Source organism: Camelus ferus, chromosome 6, assembly GCF_009834535.1.
Source record: "Camelus ferus isolate YT-003-E chromosome 6, BCGSAC_Cfer_1.0, whole genome shotgun sequence".
Taxonomy (NCBI): domain Eukaryota; kingdom Metazoa; phylum Chordata; class Mammalia; order Artiodactyla; family Camelidae; genus Camelus; species Camelus ferus.
Window position 1 is genome coordinate 4,285,149 of NC_045701.1, and position 13,424 is coordinate 4,298,572.

Below are 13,424 nucleotides of genomic sequence, written 5' to 3' on the forward strand. Positions count from 1 at the left end.
AATCATTAAGAAGGAAGGTAGCATTTAGCATCCCCAAAGCTACGGAGTACCATGGAAGAGATGAGTCACTAAAGTGGATTATTCCTATGGGTTATGAGAAAGTGGAAGCATGTCTCTGCTGTCTTATATTAAAACTTAATGATAAATTAAGAGTTAAGGATTTGCAGATACTATTATATATAAAATAGATAAACAACAAGGTCCTACTGTGTAACACAGGGAACTATATTCAATACCTTGTAATGTAATATGTGTGTAATAGATACACTGCTATGTATAAAGTTGATAAACAACAAGGACCTATTATATAGCACAGAGAACTATATTCTGTATCTTGTAATAATCATAATGAAAAAGAATCTGAAAAAGATATATGTATGTAACACTGAATCACTATGCTGTACACCAGAAATTAGCACAACATTGTAAACCATCTCTACTTCAATTAAAAAAAAAAAAAAAGCCGCTTAACAAATTCCTTTGCAGTGAATCTCAGTGTCATTGTGAGACAATGTTTTCCTTAAATTCCAGTGACAGACTGCATAAAGATAGGTAACTCCTCTTACCTGTGATCGAAATACCAGTCCAGTTGCCAGCTAAATCCTTTGTATTTGTAGAATATAACTTATCTGTAAGCATACTTAAGACAAAAACCAACAAAAAGTTCAATTTTTAACATTTGTGGCCGATTATGTTTTCATCTTCTTTCAAAAACTCCTAAGTAATACATATTCCACCCACTTAAAAGAAGTTTGTCAGCTCTATACACCTCCGCATTCTTTTTACTTTCAACAGTCTGACACACTTTTAACTTTTCTCAACATTTTCCTCTTCCTTTATACTTCGTATGGCTTTCATTAATCATTTCTTACCAGCCTGTAGCAATCTCTTACTAATAATTACTTTAGTCATAATGCAGAGATGAAGTTTTAACTAGCAAAAACTGAGCATCAGCCGTGTCCATAGCATATGCCGAGTAATTTGAAGGCCACAGTTATAAATATGACCTCTGTCCATTGGAAGAAAAATGTAATGTTTATTGAGCTTTCATAATGTTGACTATAAGGCATTGCTGTACTACTCTCAAAGAGCTCGCTAAGGTATGTCAGTAATTATAATGCAGACTAAAACAGCGGAATTTTTATTTAAGTTATGTATACAATGATTTGGAAGTTGTGAAGGAAAAAAATGGTCTCTAATTATGGGAAACAGGCTTTACAAAGAGGGTGGCTTTACAAAGAGGGTGGTTCCTATGGGGCTGAACTCTCAAAAAGAGGTATGATTTACTTGGACGTGTTCAAATAAAATGGTAAAGAAAGCCTTCCAAGAACAAAATAAGCTGAGGACCAAAGGCAGGCATATGTCTGTTCATACGTTTATTAAAAAGCTGTTCACCGAGCATCCCACTTGGTCTAGGTACTATTCGAAGCTAAAACCCTAGGGATACAGTGGTGAATAAGACCAGGCGGTGCCCCTAACTTACACTATAGAAGGGGGACCACCTGCGATTGGCTCTGGGTGAGCAGAATCAGCAGCTCTGGGGAGTTCCAGAGGAAGGAGAGAGAAGGCTTCTTGGTTGGGGTCTTGGAGATTGCTAAGTACAGAACCTCTTGTCCACTCCATTTTTGTCAGTAAGCCAGCCTGAATTATATCTTTCTTCTTACAGAGCTGAACCACTGCCCACATGCGCCTACTGAGCACCTGAAATGTGGCTAATCCAAATGTGCTCTAAGTATAAAATACCCACTGAATTTCAGAGATTTAGTATCCAAAAAAAGAATTTTAAATATCTCAATAGTTCTATGGGTTTTTTTTTTTTTAATGGATGTACTGGGGATTGAACCCAGGACCTCATGCGTGCTAAGCACATACTCTACCACTGAACTATATATACCCCTACCCACTAAAATAGCTCAGTAATTTTAAAATTGCATGATTGCATGTTGAGGGGATGATATTTTGGATATGAGTTAAATCTATTATTAAATTTAATTTTACCTGTTTGTTTGTTTGTTTGTTTTTTACTTTTAAAATGTGGTTTCTAGAAAACTTGTAATTGAATTCATAGTTCTCATTCATGGCTTGCATTTGTATTTGTTAGTGCTGTTACAGTGCATTGTTAGTGTATACATTGTTCTGTTACTAAAGATGTACTAAGGCAATATGGATGTATACTACTGAGATAAAACCCTTATTTTCCCTTTATTCTTTCGATCTTTTTATTTACTCAGATATATCTGCCTTTTCAACTTTATTAATGGTCTTTGCCGTAATTTTTAGAGACATCTGTTTAATCAATAGGTGGTTCAGAATTAAACTCTGGTGAGAGCAAAATAATCTTCATTTTGCTGATTTCAGAGAGCTGTTATCCTGCTTTTTTGCCTCTGTACTTTTAGCTGCCCATATGCTTGCTGCTCCCTCAGCCTGCAAGATTCACTCTCCCCACTCCAGCCTAATCAGCTCTTAACCATCCTTCAAGACTCAGCCTGTGAGCCCTGCTCTGTGAAGCCTTCCCCAGCCCCTTCGGTCAAGGTTAGATGCCCCTCTTTATTGTCCCCACAGCATTCTGTTCTCACTTGGGATGTTTGATGAATGGACAGACTGACCACCAGACGTTTTAAACTTAATTGAATTTGAAATTGGAAGCAGGGACATGGCAGCACGTATTCCTTAGACTAACTGAAAATCGTCTAGATAAGTGAGCTCACTTTGCTTCCTTGGAAGTCGTCATGCTTCCTCAGTGACCAGAGTTATAAGGCCATCTTCAGTGTTCCACCAGGTCACATCTGTCCTGCCTGGAGAGCTATTTGGGTGAAGGCTCAAAGGAGAAAAAAGACGGCAGGCTGTAGCATCTGTTCCATTGACCGGTTCTGTGGCAAACCACTTAACCTCCACTTTTCTCATTCAGAAAATGAGGGTGACACTTGCTTCTTTACTCTCCCAGAGCTGTTTTGATGCTTAAGGAAGGATATTACAACATTAAGAGAGTTCAGTAATAGGGGACACTCTCCTTCTGTGCTGTGATTAGTCTGTGTGCCTTAGTGGGGCTTGGTTTTGTTTTTTCAATCAGGACACTTCTGGGAACAATTTGTTAAATGGGTCCAAAGTTACTGAAAACATATGCCTGTACTTTTTAATGCTCTCTGTATTAATCTAAACCTTTGCCATGTTGCCCTCTGAATTCCTAAATGATGTGTTTAATTTATTAGGCTTAATTTAAAGATTGACTACTTGGTAGTTAGATTAGAAAACACTGCCAGTACACTCCTGATAGAATCTTGCCTGTGCTTTTTGTAAGGAAGATACTACTCTTTCTTTACTACTCGAGTTCATAATCTGTCAACATCATCGATATTTTGTGATTGTCCCTTAGGTTTGTACACAGATCACGCTTTACTGAATCTTTATAGAATTGGTTAATCTCCTATCAAAGTAAGGCGACGCAGTAGCCCTTGCTGCCACTTGCGATGTCTGTGAACTTGAGGGCACAGATAAGTGTGTGTGGTGTAGCCAAAGAGCCTGAAACTTGGGGGCAGAAGTGGGGCTTTAGCTCTCTCTGTATGCCCTAAGTAAGTCATTTCAGATGAATTACCTTATCTATAACATGAGAATAGCGATTCCTGTGTGTACTTGTTAGGATTAAATGGGAAGACATAAAAATACGTCATAAACTGTAAAGCAGTTGATGACTACTGGACTTCTGTGACGCAGGTATGTTTTGAGTGAAAATTTCTTATTGTAGCATTGAACAAATAATGGGGAAGGAAGGGTTTTTTGATTGTGAAATATCAATTATAATTTGGACAAAAAGCTAGGAGACTCCTCCAAACATATTATGGCTGCATGTATGACAGGAATAGCCTAGTGCTGGGGCTTTGGGGATATTGGGTCAAGGCAGGTTCTGAAAACCTTTCTAACTACTCCTTGGGCCTGAATACTTGAAGTAATAGGACTGTAGTACTAAATGTTGGAAAGAGGCCCAGGGCTGGAGACAGACCAGGGACCAAAGAAGATTTAGAACTGGCAGTTGGGCAGCATATCCTAAAATGTTAAGTATGTATGCCTCTTGACTCAGTATTTCCTCTTGAAGGAATCTATGGTGAAGTCATGCCCCAAAATGTAGGCAGAAGGATTTTTTTATAATGTTGTATGCATATTTGTCTAGACACCTTTGTTTTCAAATGATAGAGTTCAGGCTCACCTAATTGAGAGAGAAGGGGCAGTGGGGAATTTTTTGGCTCACAGGACTGAGAAGTCCAGGATTCTTACGTCAGGCCAGCCAGATCCAGGACCAGCATTGTCCTTGGTCCTCAGGTTTGTGATATATTTGTCTGTCTGTTTCTCTCTGCTCTGCTTTCTCTGTGTTGGTTTCATTCTCAGATAAGTAGTCTACCTGTTCTCATGGGGTAGTCTCTGGCAGCTCCAGGCTAAACTCCTTCCAGTTTGGTGATCTGGGGGGACAGACCCAGTTCTCCAGGGCGGGAGGAAAGAATCCTCTAATTAACCTGGCTTGAGTCATGTCCTTGGGTGGCAGTGGGAAATGGATTCACCCCATTTAAACCACGTGAAATAACAATGAAGAAATGGTGCTTTCCCAGTGGGGTAGTAAGGTGCTGATATCGGAATAGGGAAGAAAAGAATGCAGACCAGAGAAAAGCAGTAGCTGTTCACTGTAGTATCTATTTCTAATAACAAATATATGAATACTACCGAAATGCCCATCAGTACAGGAAAACTTACATATGATATGTCACAGGGGGAGATATGATGTAACTGTTAAAATGAATGAATGTCTTGACAAGGAAAATTGTCTACTATATAATATTAAATTAAAAATGAAGTTGCAGAAAAGCATTTTTAATTATGTATATGTGTATCTGTTATGGATGTGAATACTTTTTCTGTATACATTTCTGTACTGCTTTTGGTTAGCTGTTATGTTTATTTAAAATTAGTATGTAACACTTCTGTAGTTCAAAAAAGTAATATCCCAGGTCCCCCATTCTGAACAAGGGGCTGGAATTGACAAATCAAGAACTACAGAGAGATGGACATAAGAAATCTGTAAAATAGTACTCATGGAGCTGATATAAAAACACTGGGAACCAAGTAGGTGGATAGGACAGATTAAGCTGCCTGTGTAGCAGGGTGGCAGATTTATATCCTGGAAGAGTAAATGTTAACCAAAAAGGCATGAGATTTGGAAGAAGTAGGGTAGGGAACACGGAGAATAACTTTGGCAACCACATGAATGAAAAGGAAGTAGAATGTGATATACGAAAGAGAGCAGTGAACCTGGAGTTGAGAGATCTGGTTGCGTTATTGGGAACCCTGTTAGCTAGGAACAGTCACGCAGTGTCTCTCAGGCTCTCTATCTTATATGTAAAATTGAGTCATTAGTATTTTTCCTTTCTTCTTCGTAGGGTGACCGTGAGATTCAAGTAAGATGGAAAAGAGCTTATGTAAAGAAAAGACCGTATAATTCCCAGTTAGCCAGAACCAGAATAATGTGTCTATAAATGGAGAGGGAGAAGAAGATGGTAGGAAGATGTCATCAGACTTCCTGTGCACATTAGACAACTTAAATGACTGATTTTGTTGGTCATTTAATCTATTTGGATGGACAGGTGCTTTTTTGAGAGATAGGGAGACATTTATATTTCTTTGTGTATTTTTTCGGTATTATTAACTAAAATGAATAATTCTACTTAGTTCTGCATGTGGGAACAGCAAGACAAAATTGCACATACCATATACAACTATCATAGAAGAAAATATACAGAAGAAAGTCAGTATAGAAATACTACAACTCAGAGGAGGGAGGGTATAGCTCAGTGGTAGAGTGTGTGCCTAGTATTCATGAGAGGTCCTGGGTTCAATACCCAGTACCTCCCTTTAATAAATAAATAAGTAAACCTGATTACCTTCCCCACCCCAAGAAAAAAGAAAAAGAAAAAAAGAAATACCACAACTCTGTTTTGACTTTTTTTTTAAATTGAAGTATAGTCAATTTACAATGTTTGTTAATTTCTGGCATAATGTTTCAGTCATACATATACACACATTTATTTGTTTTCATACTCTTTTTCATTATAGGTTAACTGCAAGATATTGAATATAGATTACAGCTTTAAATTACTTGGAGTCTTCATATTGGTGGCTTACCCAACAAAACTTTTTAAATATCATTCCCATGAAACTCAAACAAGAACTATTCAGAAGTATCAATTATGTTAGCAGTTCATGCACGTTTAAAATCTGATTAATTTGTTTTGCTCTGTATGTGTGTGTCTTTTAGCATTTTGAAGTTTAAACATTGTGTGTTAAAGATAGAAAACTCAGGTGGAATTTTATCTATTTATTTAGTGCTTATTTGTGTGTGCCCTTATCTACCACATGCTTGGACCAGTGCTGGGGGCTGACATACAGACATTGTTAACACTCAGTTACTGCCTTCAGACCATCTTCTGTTGGTTCATAGGGAAGACAGATACATGAACACAGAAAGTGTAATGGAAGTGGGGCAGGATTTTCAGGAAGAGGTTCACTGTACTTGGAGTGACTCATTTTTTTCTACTCCTTTTAAACGCTTGCTGGAACTTTCTTTCTAGTTGTTATTGTTTGGGTATGTGTTAAGAACTGCTCATCTCCTAGCTTTTGAAACTCAATATTCTATCTATATAACTTAATGACAAGAACAAAGTGGTAAATTGTCTGAGACTGGATTTTTTAATCCCATAAATTTACCAGTTCTAAACTGAGTTAGTCTTCCTGGGAATAGAAAGGATCCTCCACCCTTTACTCCCACCCCCAATACACAACACACTTTTAAAACTTTTTTTTTTTTTTAATCTTTGATGCTAGGAAGAAATCTGTCCTGTCTTGGACTTTCTTTCCTGACTGCCCTGATTAAGCAAAACTTTGGACCTGCTTTGAGGCCTTTGTACTTGTATGTACGTGATAGAGAAAGTGTAAAAGCTCAGTTTCCGTGGCTCAGAAATGTGAGCTTATTCCTCTGCTCTCGCCTTTCCTCACCTTCTCTTCTCCCACCATACAAATTTGAGCTCACGTTAGCAGCGTGTGTCTAGCAATAGTCCAGTTCCCAAGGGGCCTCTGAACAAGTTGATTGTAAAACATTTTTCATTAAGGTAGGACAAAGTAATCCTGATTCCTTAATTCTGGGTCTAGCTGTTTTTGTTATTAAACCAGCATTTTGAGTAGATTCATATGTTGATCTGGTTCATATTGTAAAAAGGCATTTTTCAGAGCCAGAGGAATGAGGGGGATTCTGTTCCTTTTTTTTAAAAGAGAAACACATGAACACATGTATTGTCTCATTTTTGTAATACTGCATCGTTTTTATAGTTATTTTCTGAGTTTTAAAGGCCATGCTCTTATTTTCCCCTTTCACTTCTTCCTATGGAATATTATGCTTGTCTGCCTATTCTTTCTACTTTCTTGTTAAATGGACTAGTTTAATATCATTATTAGTTTACCTTGATAATAATTCCCCATATATCAGTAATTCCCTGATCTCTCATAAACAGTAAAGAACATCCAGTAGTTGCGCTAGAAGCCACTACCATGGATGGGACCAAGGACAGCTTAATTTGGGAGAAAAACTATCCTATTTTCTTTAAAAATTAAAAAGCAAACTGTAAACAAAACAAAGCAAGGGAATTTTCGAGGTCATTATGTCCTTAAAGGTGTTTTTCCAGCCCTGACTTTAGAAGACAGTCATCACCAACATACACTTACTTTTTCATAGAAATATTAATATAGATATTCTTTTTTACATCCACATATTAATGTAGATATGGGGCTTATTTGAATTTGCTTCACAGCTAGGTAATTTAGTTTTTCAACAAAAACGAAAGGCTAATTATTAGGCAATAATGTGATCAAATTACCAAAAGCTGCAGGGTGGTTCTATTTCAGTTCTCAGCCTGATGTGCATTTAAAAATACCCCTACTTAGAGTAGTTACTGTTCTTAGTACATTATGGAATCTTTTTAGGTAACAGCTTGGATGATAAAGAAGTCATTATCCTTGATTTGATGTGTTTTAACCCAAGTGAAATTTATGACAGACTGAAAGTCAGCCATAGTGTTATCCACCTCACTTCCTGTTCTGTGCAACTCGATATGTGTGTGGGCCATATGTCCAGCAGGATTTATTAGAATGCATTATTGATGGGTGGAAGGGCTGTTTCGTAATAACCTGTGACAATATACACAGTAACATGTGCAGTATGTGTTTAACCTTGCAGTTTTGGTTTATAACGGATTTAACCTGTGGCTAAAAGTAATAATAACGAAATATATTGGAAATCCTTCAGAAGAGGAAAATTTGGAATCTGCTTCTTTAATTTTCAAGCTTTTATGCAGTTGACCAATTTAGATGGGAGACCTTATTAGTGCTTTATTTCCAGAGAGATTATAATACTACCTTAGTTTCTGAAATACCATGGATCAAAAGGAATTCATTGTATATCTACCTTGCCTACCTCTCCCACTTTATTCCCATTGCTTCAGACTTACTTGCAGGAAGTACCTTGTTTTCCACGTGTTGTGTTTAAGGCTTTGCTATCATCCCATCTTATTAAAGGACTTTACAGCATAATGTTGATTAATTTAAAAATTTTTAAGCAATGGATTAGAGATGGCTCTGCAAAATAAGAGTGAAATGTAATATACAGGAGTTCTCATTTAAATACAACCCAGGTGATAAATCACTGCTGTGCAGTAAATCTCTGACCAGAGACAGGCTTCCCTAGCGGGCCTGTGTCTGTGTCTTTCACCACCAGCACTGGCTACTTAACGGGCAGCCATGTGAGAAGCCAGGCACAGAATGGAACTTGTGTGGGCATCTTTATCTGTCACAGACAGTTCTAATAAATTATGGCTGTGTCTCCCAAAGAGACTTTTATGCTCAGCAGCACATTTTCTGTAATACCTAAGAAACTCGAAACAGACAAGTCTTTTAAATAGCCTTAAAATGATTCTTTTCCGGGGGAGCGTATAGCTCCATGGTACAGTGCATGCTTAGCATGCATGAAGTCTTGGATTCAATCCCCAGTACCTCCATTAAAGTAAATAAATAAACAAACCTCGATAAATAAATCTCCCTGACCAAAAAAAAAGAAAAAAAAGATTCCTTTCAAAAGGTACTGAGTCCAATTTTAAACTGACTATATTTCAACTTTTTTAAAGTACTGAATCCAGTTGTTCTAAAAGGTACTGGTCTGTCAGTGTTTTCTGAGTCCTTAGAATATATTAGCCATGAAACAAAGCAATGCCCTTTATTTCTACCCTCTAGATACAGAGTTTTCCAGCCGAGGTTGTGCTTCTGTATCAACTGTGGGAACTATGCTTACATCCACTACTAGAAATTCTGCTTTGGTAGGTTTGAAGTGAAGTCACCATATCTGTTTTTAAAGTTTTAGAAATGTTTATTAATAGACACACTTTCAGTTGAGTACCATTACCAGTTGCCAGTACCAGCTTACACTCGAATTCGTACCACACATATTCTACATAACGTGGAGACAAGTTTCATTCATACTGGTCCTGTGGCTTTACAAAAGGAACCTAGAAGTTAACTAGAAGGAAATCCTAGCTATAATCAGAATTTTGGATTTAAAAGAGAACCAGGCTAAACCTGTTATCTTTACAGATGAGAAAGAGCAGAAAGGTGAAGGAGTTTTCAGAGTTGGTAGCAGGACCAAATACTAAATCCAAGACTCTGACTTGAGCTCTTTCTACACTAGCATCCTGGACCTAGTCTATTTTTGAGAAAAACTTCAAAGCTGCTCGGTAATCTAGAAGCTGTCTTGAGCATCCCAAAGCCCACCAGGGTACTGGGAGCTTTCAGAGTATTTAAGAAAAGAAGCAATAATGCCCCTAGTAGGAAATCCTTGCACCTTTGAGGTTTCTAGGCAGGAGTTACAAATGGCATTACTTATCATTAGAAATTATAGACATCATCCAGAAAGCTTTTGTGACTTCTTTGTAAATATGGAAATTTTTGACAAGAGATGCCTACATTTGGTACTGAAGATCATCAAGAACAAGATGATCATCTGTCTCATTTTTAAACTGATCATTAAGTATTGGCAGCAAGTCTAGAAAATTATGCCAATATTATGTTTCTAAGCCAGCCTGACTTTTAGCTTGTACTTTAGAAGAGGATATTGTGCCTAGATTTGCAGCTTAACCAACTAAAGGAATAGTAAATTTATTCATTAGGATTAGACTTGGCTATTAAAAAAATCCAAATAACAGTAGTTCAATCAAGACAGAGGTTGATTTTTCTTTTGGATTAAAAAAGTCCAGAGGGAAGGGAAGTCCAACATTGGTGTGGTTGCTTCACAGCCACCAGGGACAGGTTCCTACAATTTTGTTCCATCCATCTTGGCACTGTCTTAAATCTTCAAGGTATCTGGTAGCTCTAGATGGCTTCTGGAGCTTCAGCCATCTCAAAGGAACATACCTCCAATTTGAGTCAGCAACCTTGAAAGAACTTTTCTAGAACCACGCTATCCAACAGTTTCTGCTTCCATCCACTGGTCATTCCTTTATCAAGGGAGAATAGAAAGTTACGGCTGTGCAATTTACTATTCACAATAATTAGAAATTCTGTTGTTGAAGGAGGGAATGGAAATTGGGCAGGCAGCCAATAGATATGCCACAACCTGTTTTGAAGAATATAATATTTATATTAGGAAAATAAAATTTAGTAACATCAAAAACTATTATATAGGATATAAATTTAAAAGATCCCCAGACTACAATCTACCATGTGTCTGATTAATAAGAGCAATAAATCTCTATGATAGTGTTCTGTTTTGGATTTCTCAGTAGGACTTACTGGGAACAGCTGTTCAGTTTTATATATATTAAATGAACTGAAGAATGAGTTCTTCAAAACAACACGAGGGGAAAGGAGACTTCAGATTAAATCCCATTTCCTTTTGGAGATAGGGAGACTCAGAACAACCACAAGGACAATTCAGTGAATATTTGTGGAGCTCGCAGGAGCAGAGTATACTGTATTAGATGGTACGACCTGGGAATGGACATATTAAAACACTAAAAATCAAGTTGTTTAGTATTTAGGTGGAATAAGATAGACTGATGCAGCACATGAAATAAAAACGTATCATAGCAGCAAACTAGACCAATTCCAAATATATAAGACCTGTGCTGGAGAGAAAGATGGGCACATTGGGTTAAAGTTTTATGTTTTAGATATTGTCTTAGTCCTTTGGGGCTTCTGTAACAAAATACCTCAGAGTGAGTGGCTTATAAATACAGAAATTTATTTCTCACAGTTCCAGAGGCTCAAAGTCCAAGTTCAGGGTGCCAGCATGATGAGGTCCTGGGGAAGGCCGTCTTCTGGGTTGCAGACTGCTGACTTCCTGCTGTGTCCTCACATGGTGGAGGGGACTGGAAAGCTCTGTAGAGTATCTTTTTTAAGGGCACTAATCCTGTTCATAAAGGCCCTGCCCCATGATCTAATCACCTCCCAAAGGCCCTCATCTCTTAAAACCATCACATTGGGCGTTAGGTTTTCAACATATGAATTTTGGGGGTGAGGGGGACACAAACATTCAAATCACAGCAGATATAATTACCTCTGCCTGTATCCTGCCTGTACAAAAAAAAAAAAAAAAAAGAATGGGAAGATGGAGAGAATTTTGTTGTCCCAAAAAACTTGTAGACAGAAGCAAACAGTGATCTGCAACATATACACCTGCAGACCGTGGTGCACGTCAGTTTATTAAGGTGGAAGTGTTTCTGCTCTGAGACCAGATTTTTGAAAATTCTGTAGTCTCATTCATATCCACTGTTCACGTGGTGCCATTTAATACATATTTACCGAGTGCCTCATATTTACAATACACTTTAAGAAGGAAATTTATTCACAAGTTGCCACTTAGGTGAGAAAGTCTAGATTTTGGCTTCTTTATAACTATGAATTTCAAATTGGGGAAAACCCAGCCTTGTATTTTTATTCCTTTTCCTTTCATAATTACTTATCAGTAACCAAACCCAGTCGCTGACTTAGCTCCAACTGATAGAAAACAGGAAACTGCAGAGACTGCCTATGAGAAGAACCAGTCTGCATCCTCTGTGACCTCACCCTTCCAGTCTGAGTTCTCCTTGGGGCAAACGGTTGCAAACAGCTCCATCTCCATGTGGCTTTGACAGTAAGCATAGGGAGGGCACATAAAACCAGCTAATGCAGCAAGGTCTGTGAGCCTGGCCTTTGAGCTCAGGGAGCTGTCTTTTGAACCTTTTATATAGTACACTTTTGGGCATCCTTGGGGGAGAATAGTTTACGTTCAGATCCAGCAGTGGATCAGGAACCATTCTCTGTCTCACATAGCAATGGAAACATGCCTCTGGCACTCTGGTTTTAAATAACTGCTTATTTGAACATATTGTACAATGACTTAGCCTTTCCCGCCTATTATTAGCTCCCTTTGAAGCTAGTAATGTGCTCAGTTTAAGTTCACCAGTAGGGACTATGAAAAAAAATGGAAATCTCACAAATTGTATCTCCTTTATATCTACTTTAGATCTCTTTATATATCTACTCCTTTATATTCGATGCAGCTGTCTCATATTTTGGGTTTTGTGCCCCTCACTTTGCACCCCATTTTCCTTCTGCTTTCAGGTGAAGGTCTCCCACAGGTGTATTACTTTGGACCATGTGGGAAATACAATGCCATGGTGCTGGAGCTTCTTGGCCCTAGCTTGGAGGACTTGTTTGACCTCTGTGACCGAACTTTTACTTTGAAGACTGTTTTAATGATAGCCATCCAGTTGGTAAGTTGGCATTGCTATTCTGCAGAAGTGTAGGGGGGGCAGGTCCCCCAGCCACATCCTTTGTCCCTGTTGGTGATTTACCAGCTATAGTGATACCTCATGAATGCACACTCACTGGCTGTGGCTAAAAGGCTTAACCCGGAGAAGTCACACGCATTTGCTGCTTGCTCTATTTTAAGAATTTGTACCTGAGAGCAATACTCCGCCCTTGGCTGAAGTGGAAGTGTATATAGGGAGAAAGAAGATGATTAGGTGAAATTGTACAATGGCAGGTAATTTCTTCGATGTTTTATTTATAGGTTTTAAACACATGCCTATAAGATTTTGTCATACCATCCCTCTCCTCTTACCATTGCATCCAAGGAAAGATGTAACCTACTGCCCGAAAATCAGATTCCAAAGTTCTCTGACCAAGAACCTGCCTTAGTTCTCTAGCCTCCAGTTCTCACACAGACTGACACAGCTCAAGAGGCAGCTTTCTCAGCTCCTGCCAAATTACATACCAGTACCGGTCTCAGCTGCAGTTAAGACAGTTCCTTTGAGAATTTTGTCAGCCCCTAAGCAGAAGGATGCAGGTGCACCTTTATTGAT

The 13,424-nt window shown here is 38.2% G+C and overlaps 1 protein-coding gene across 14 annotated transcripts in view; it reads left to right on the forward strand.

The window, feature by feature from the left end:
• CSNK1G1 (casein kinase 1 gamma 1) overlaps nucleotides 1–13,424 on the forward strand; it is a 150,257-nt gene that overhangs the window by 94,772 nt on the left and 42,061 nt on the right. For all 14 annotated transcript variants that reach the window (XR_004320373.1, XR_004320371.1, XR_004320369.1 and 11 more), the window contains one exon: nucleotides 12,682–12,833. Coding sequence is in view for 8 of the 14 variants with exons in the window: in XM_006183992.3 (XP_006184054.1) it covers nucleotides 12,682–12,833 (152 nt within the window). In the remaining 6 variants the exon portion in view is untranslated. The remainder of the gene's footprint in view (nucleotides 1–12,681; nucleotides 12,834–13,424) is intronic.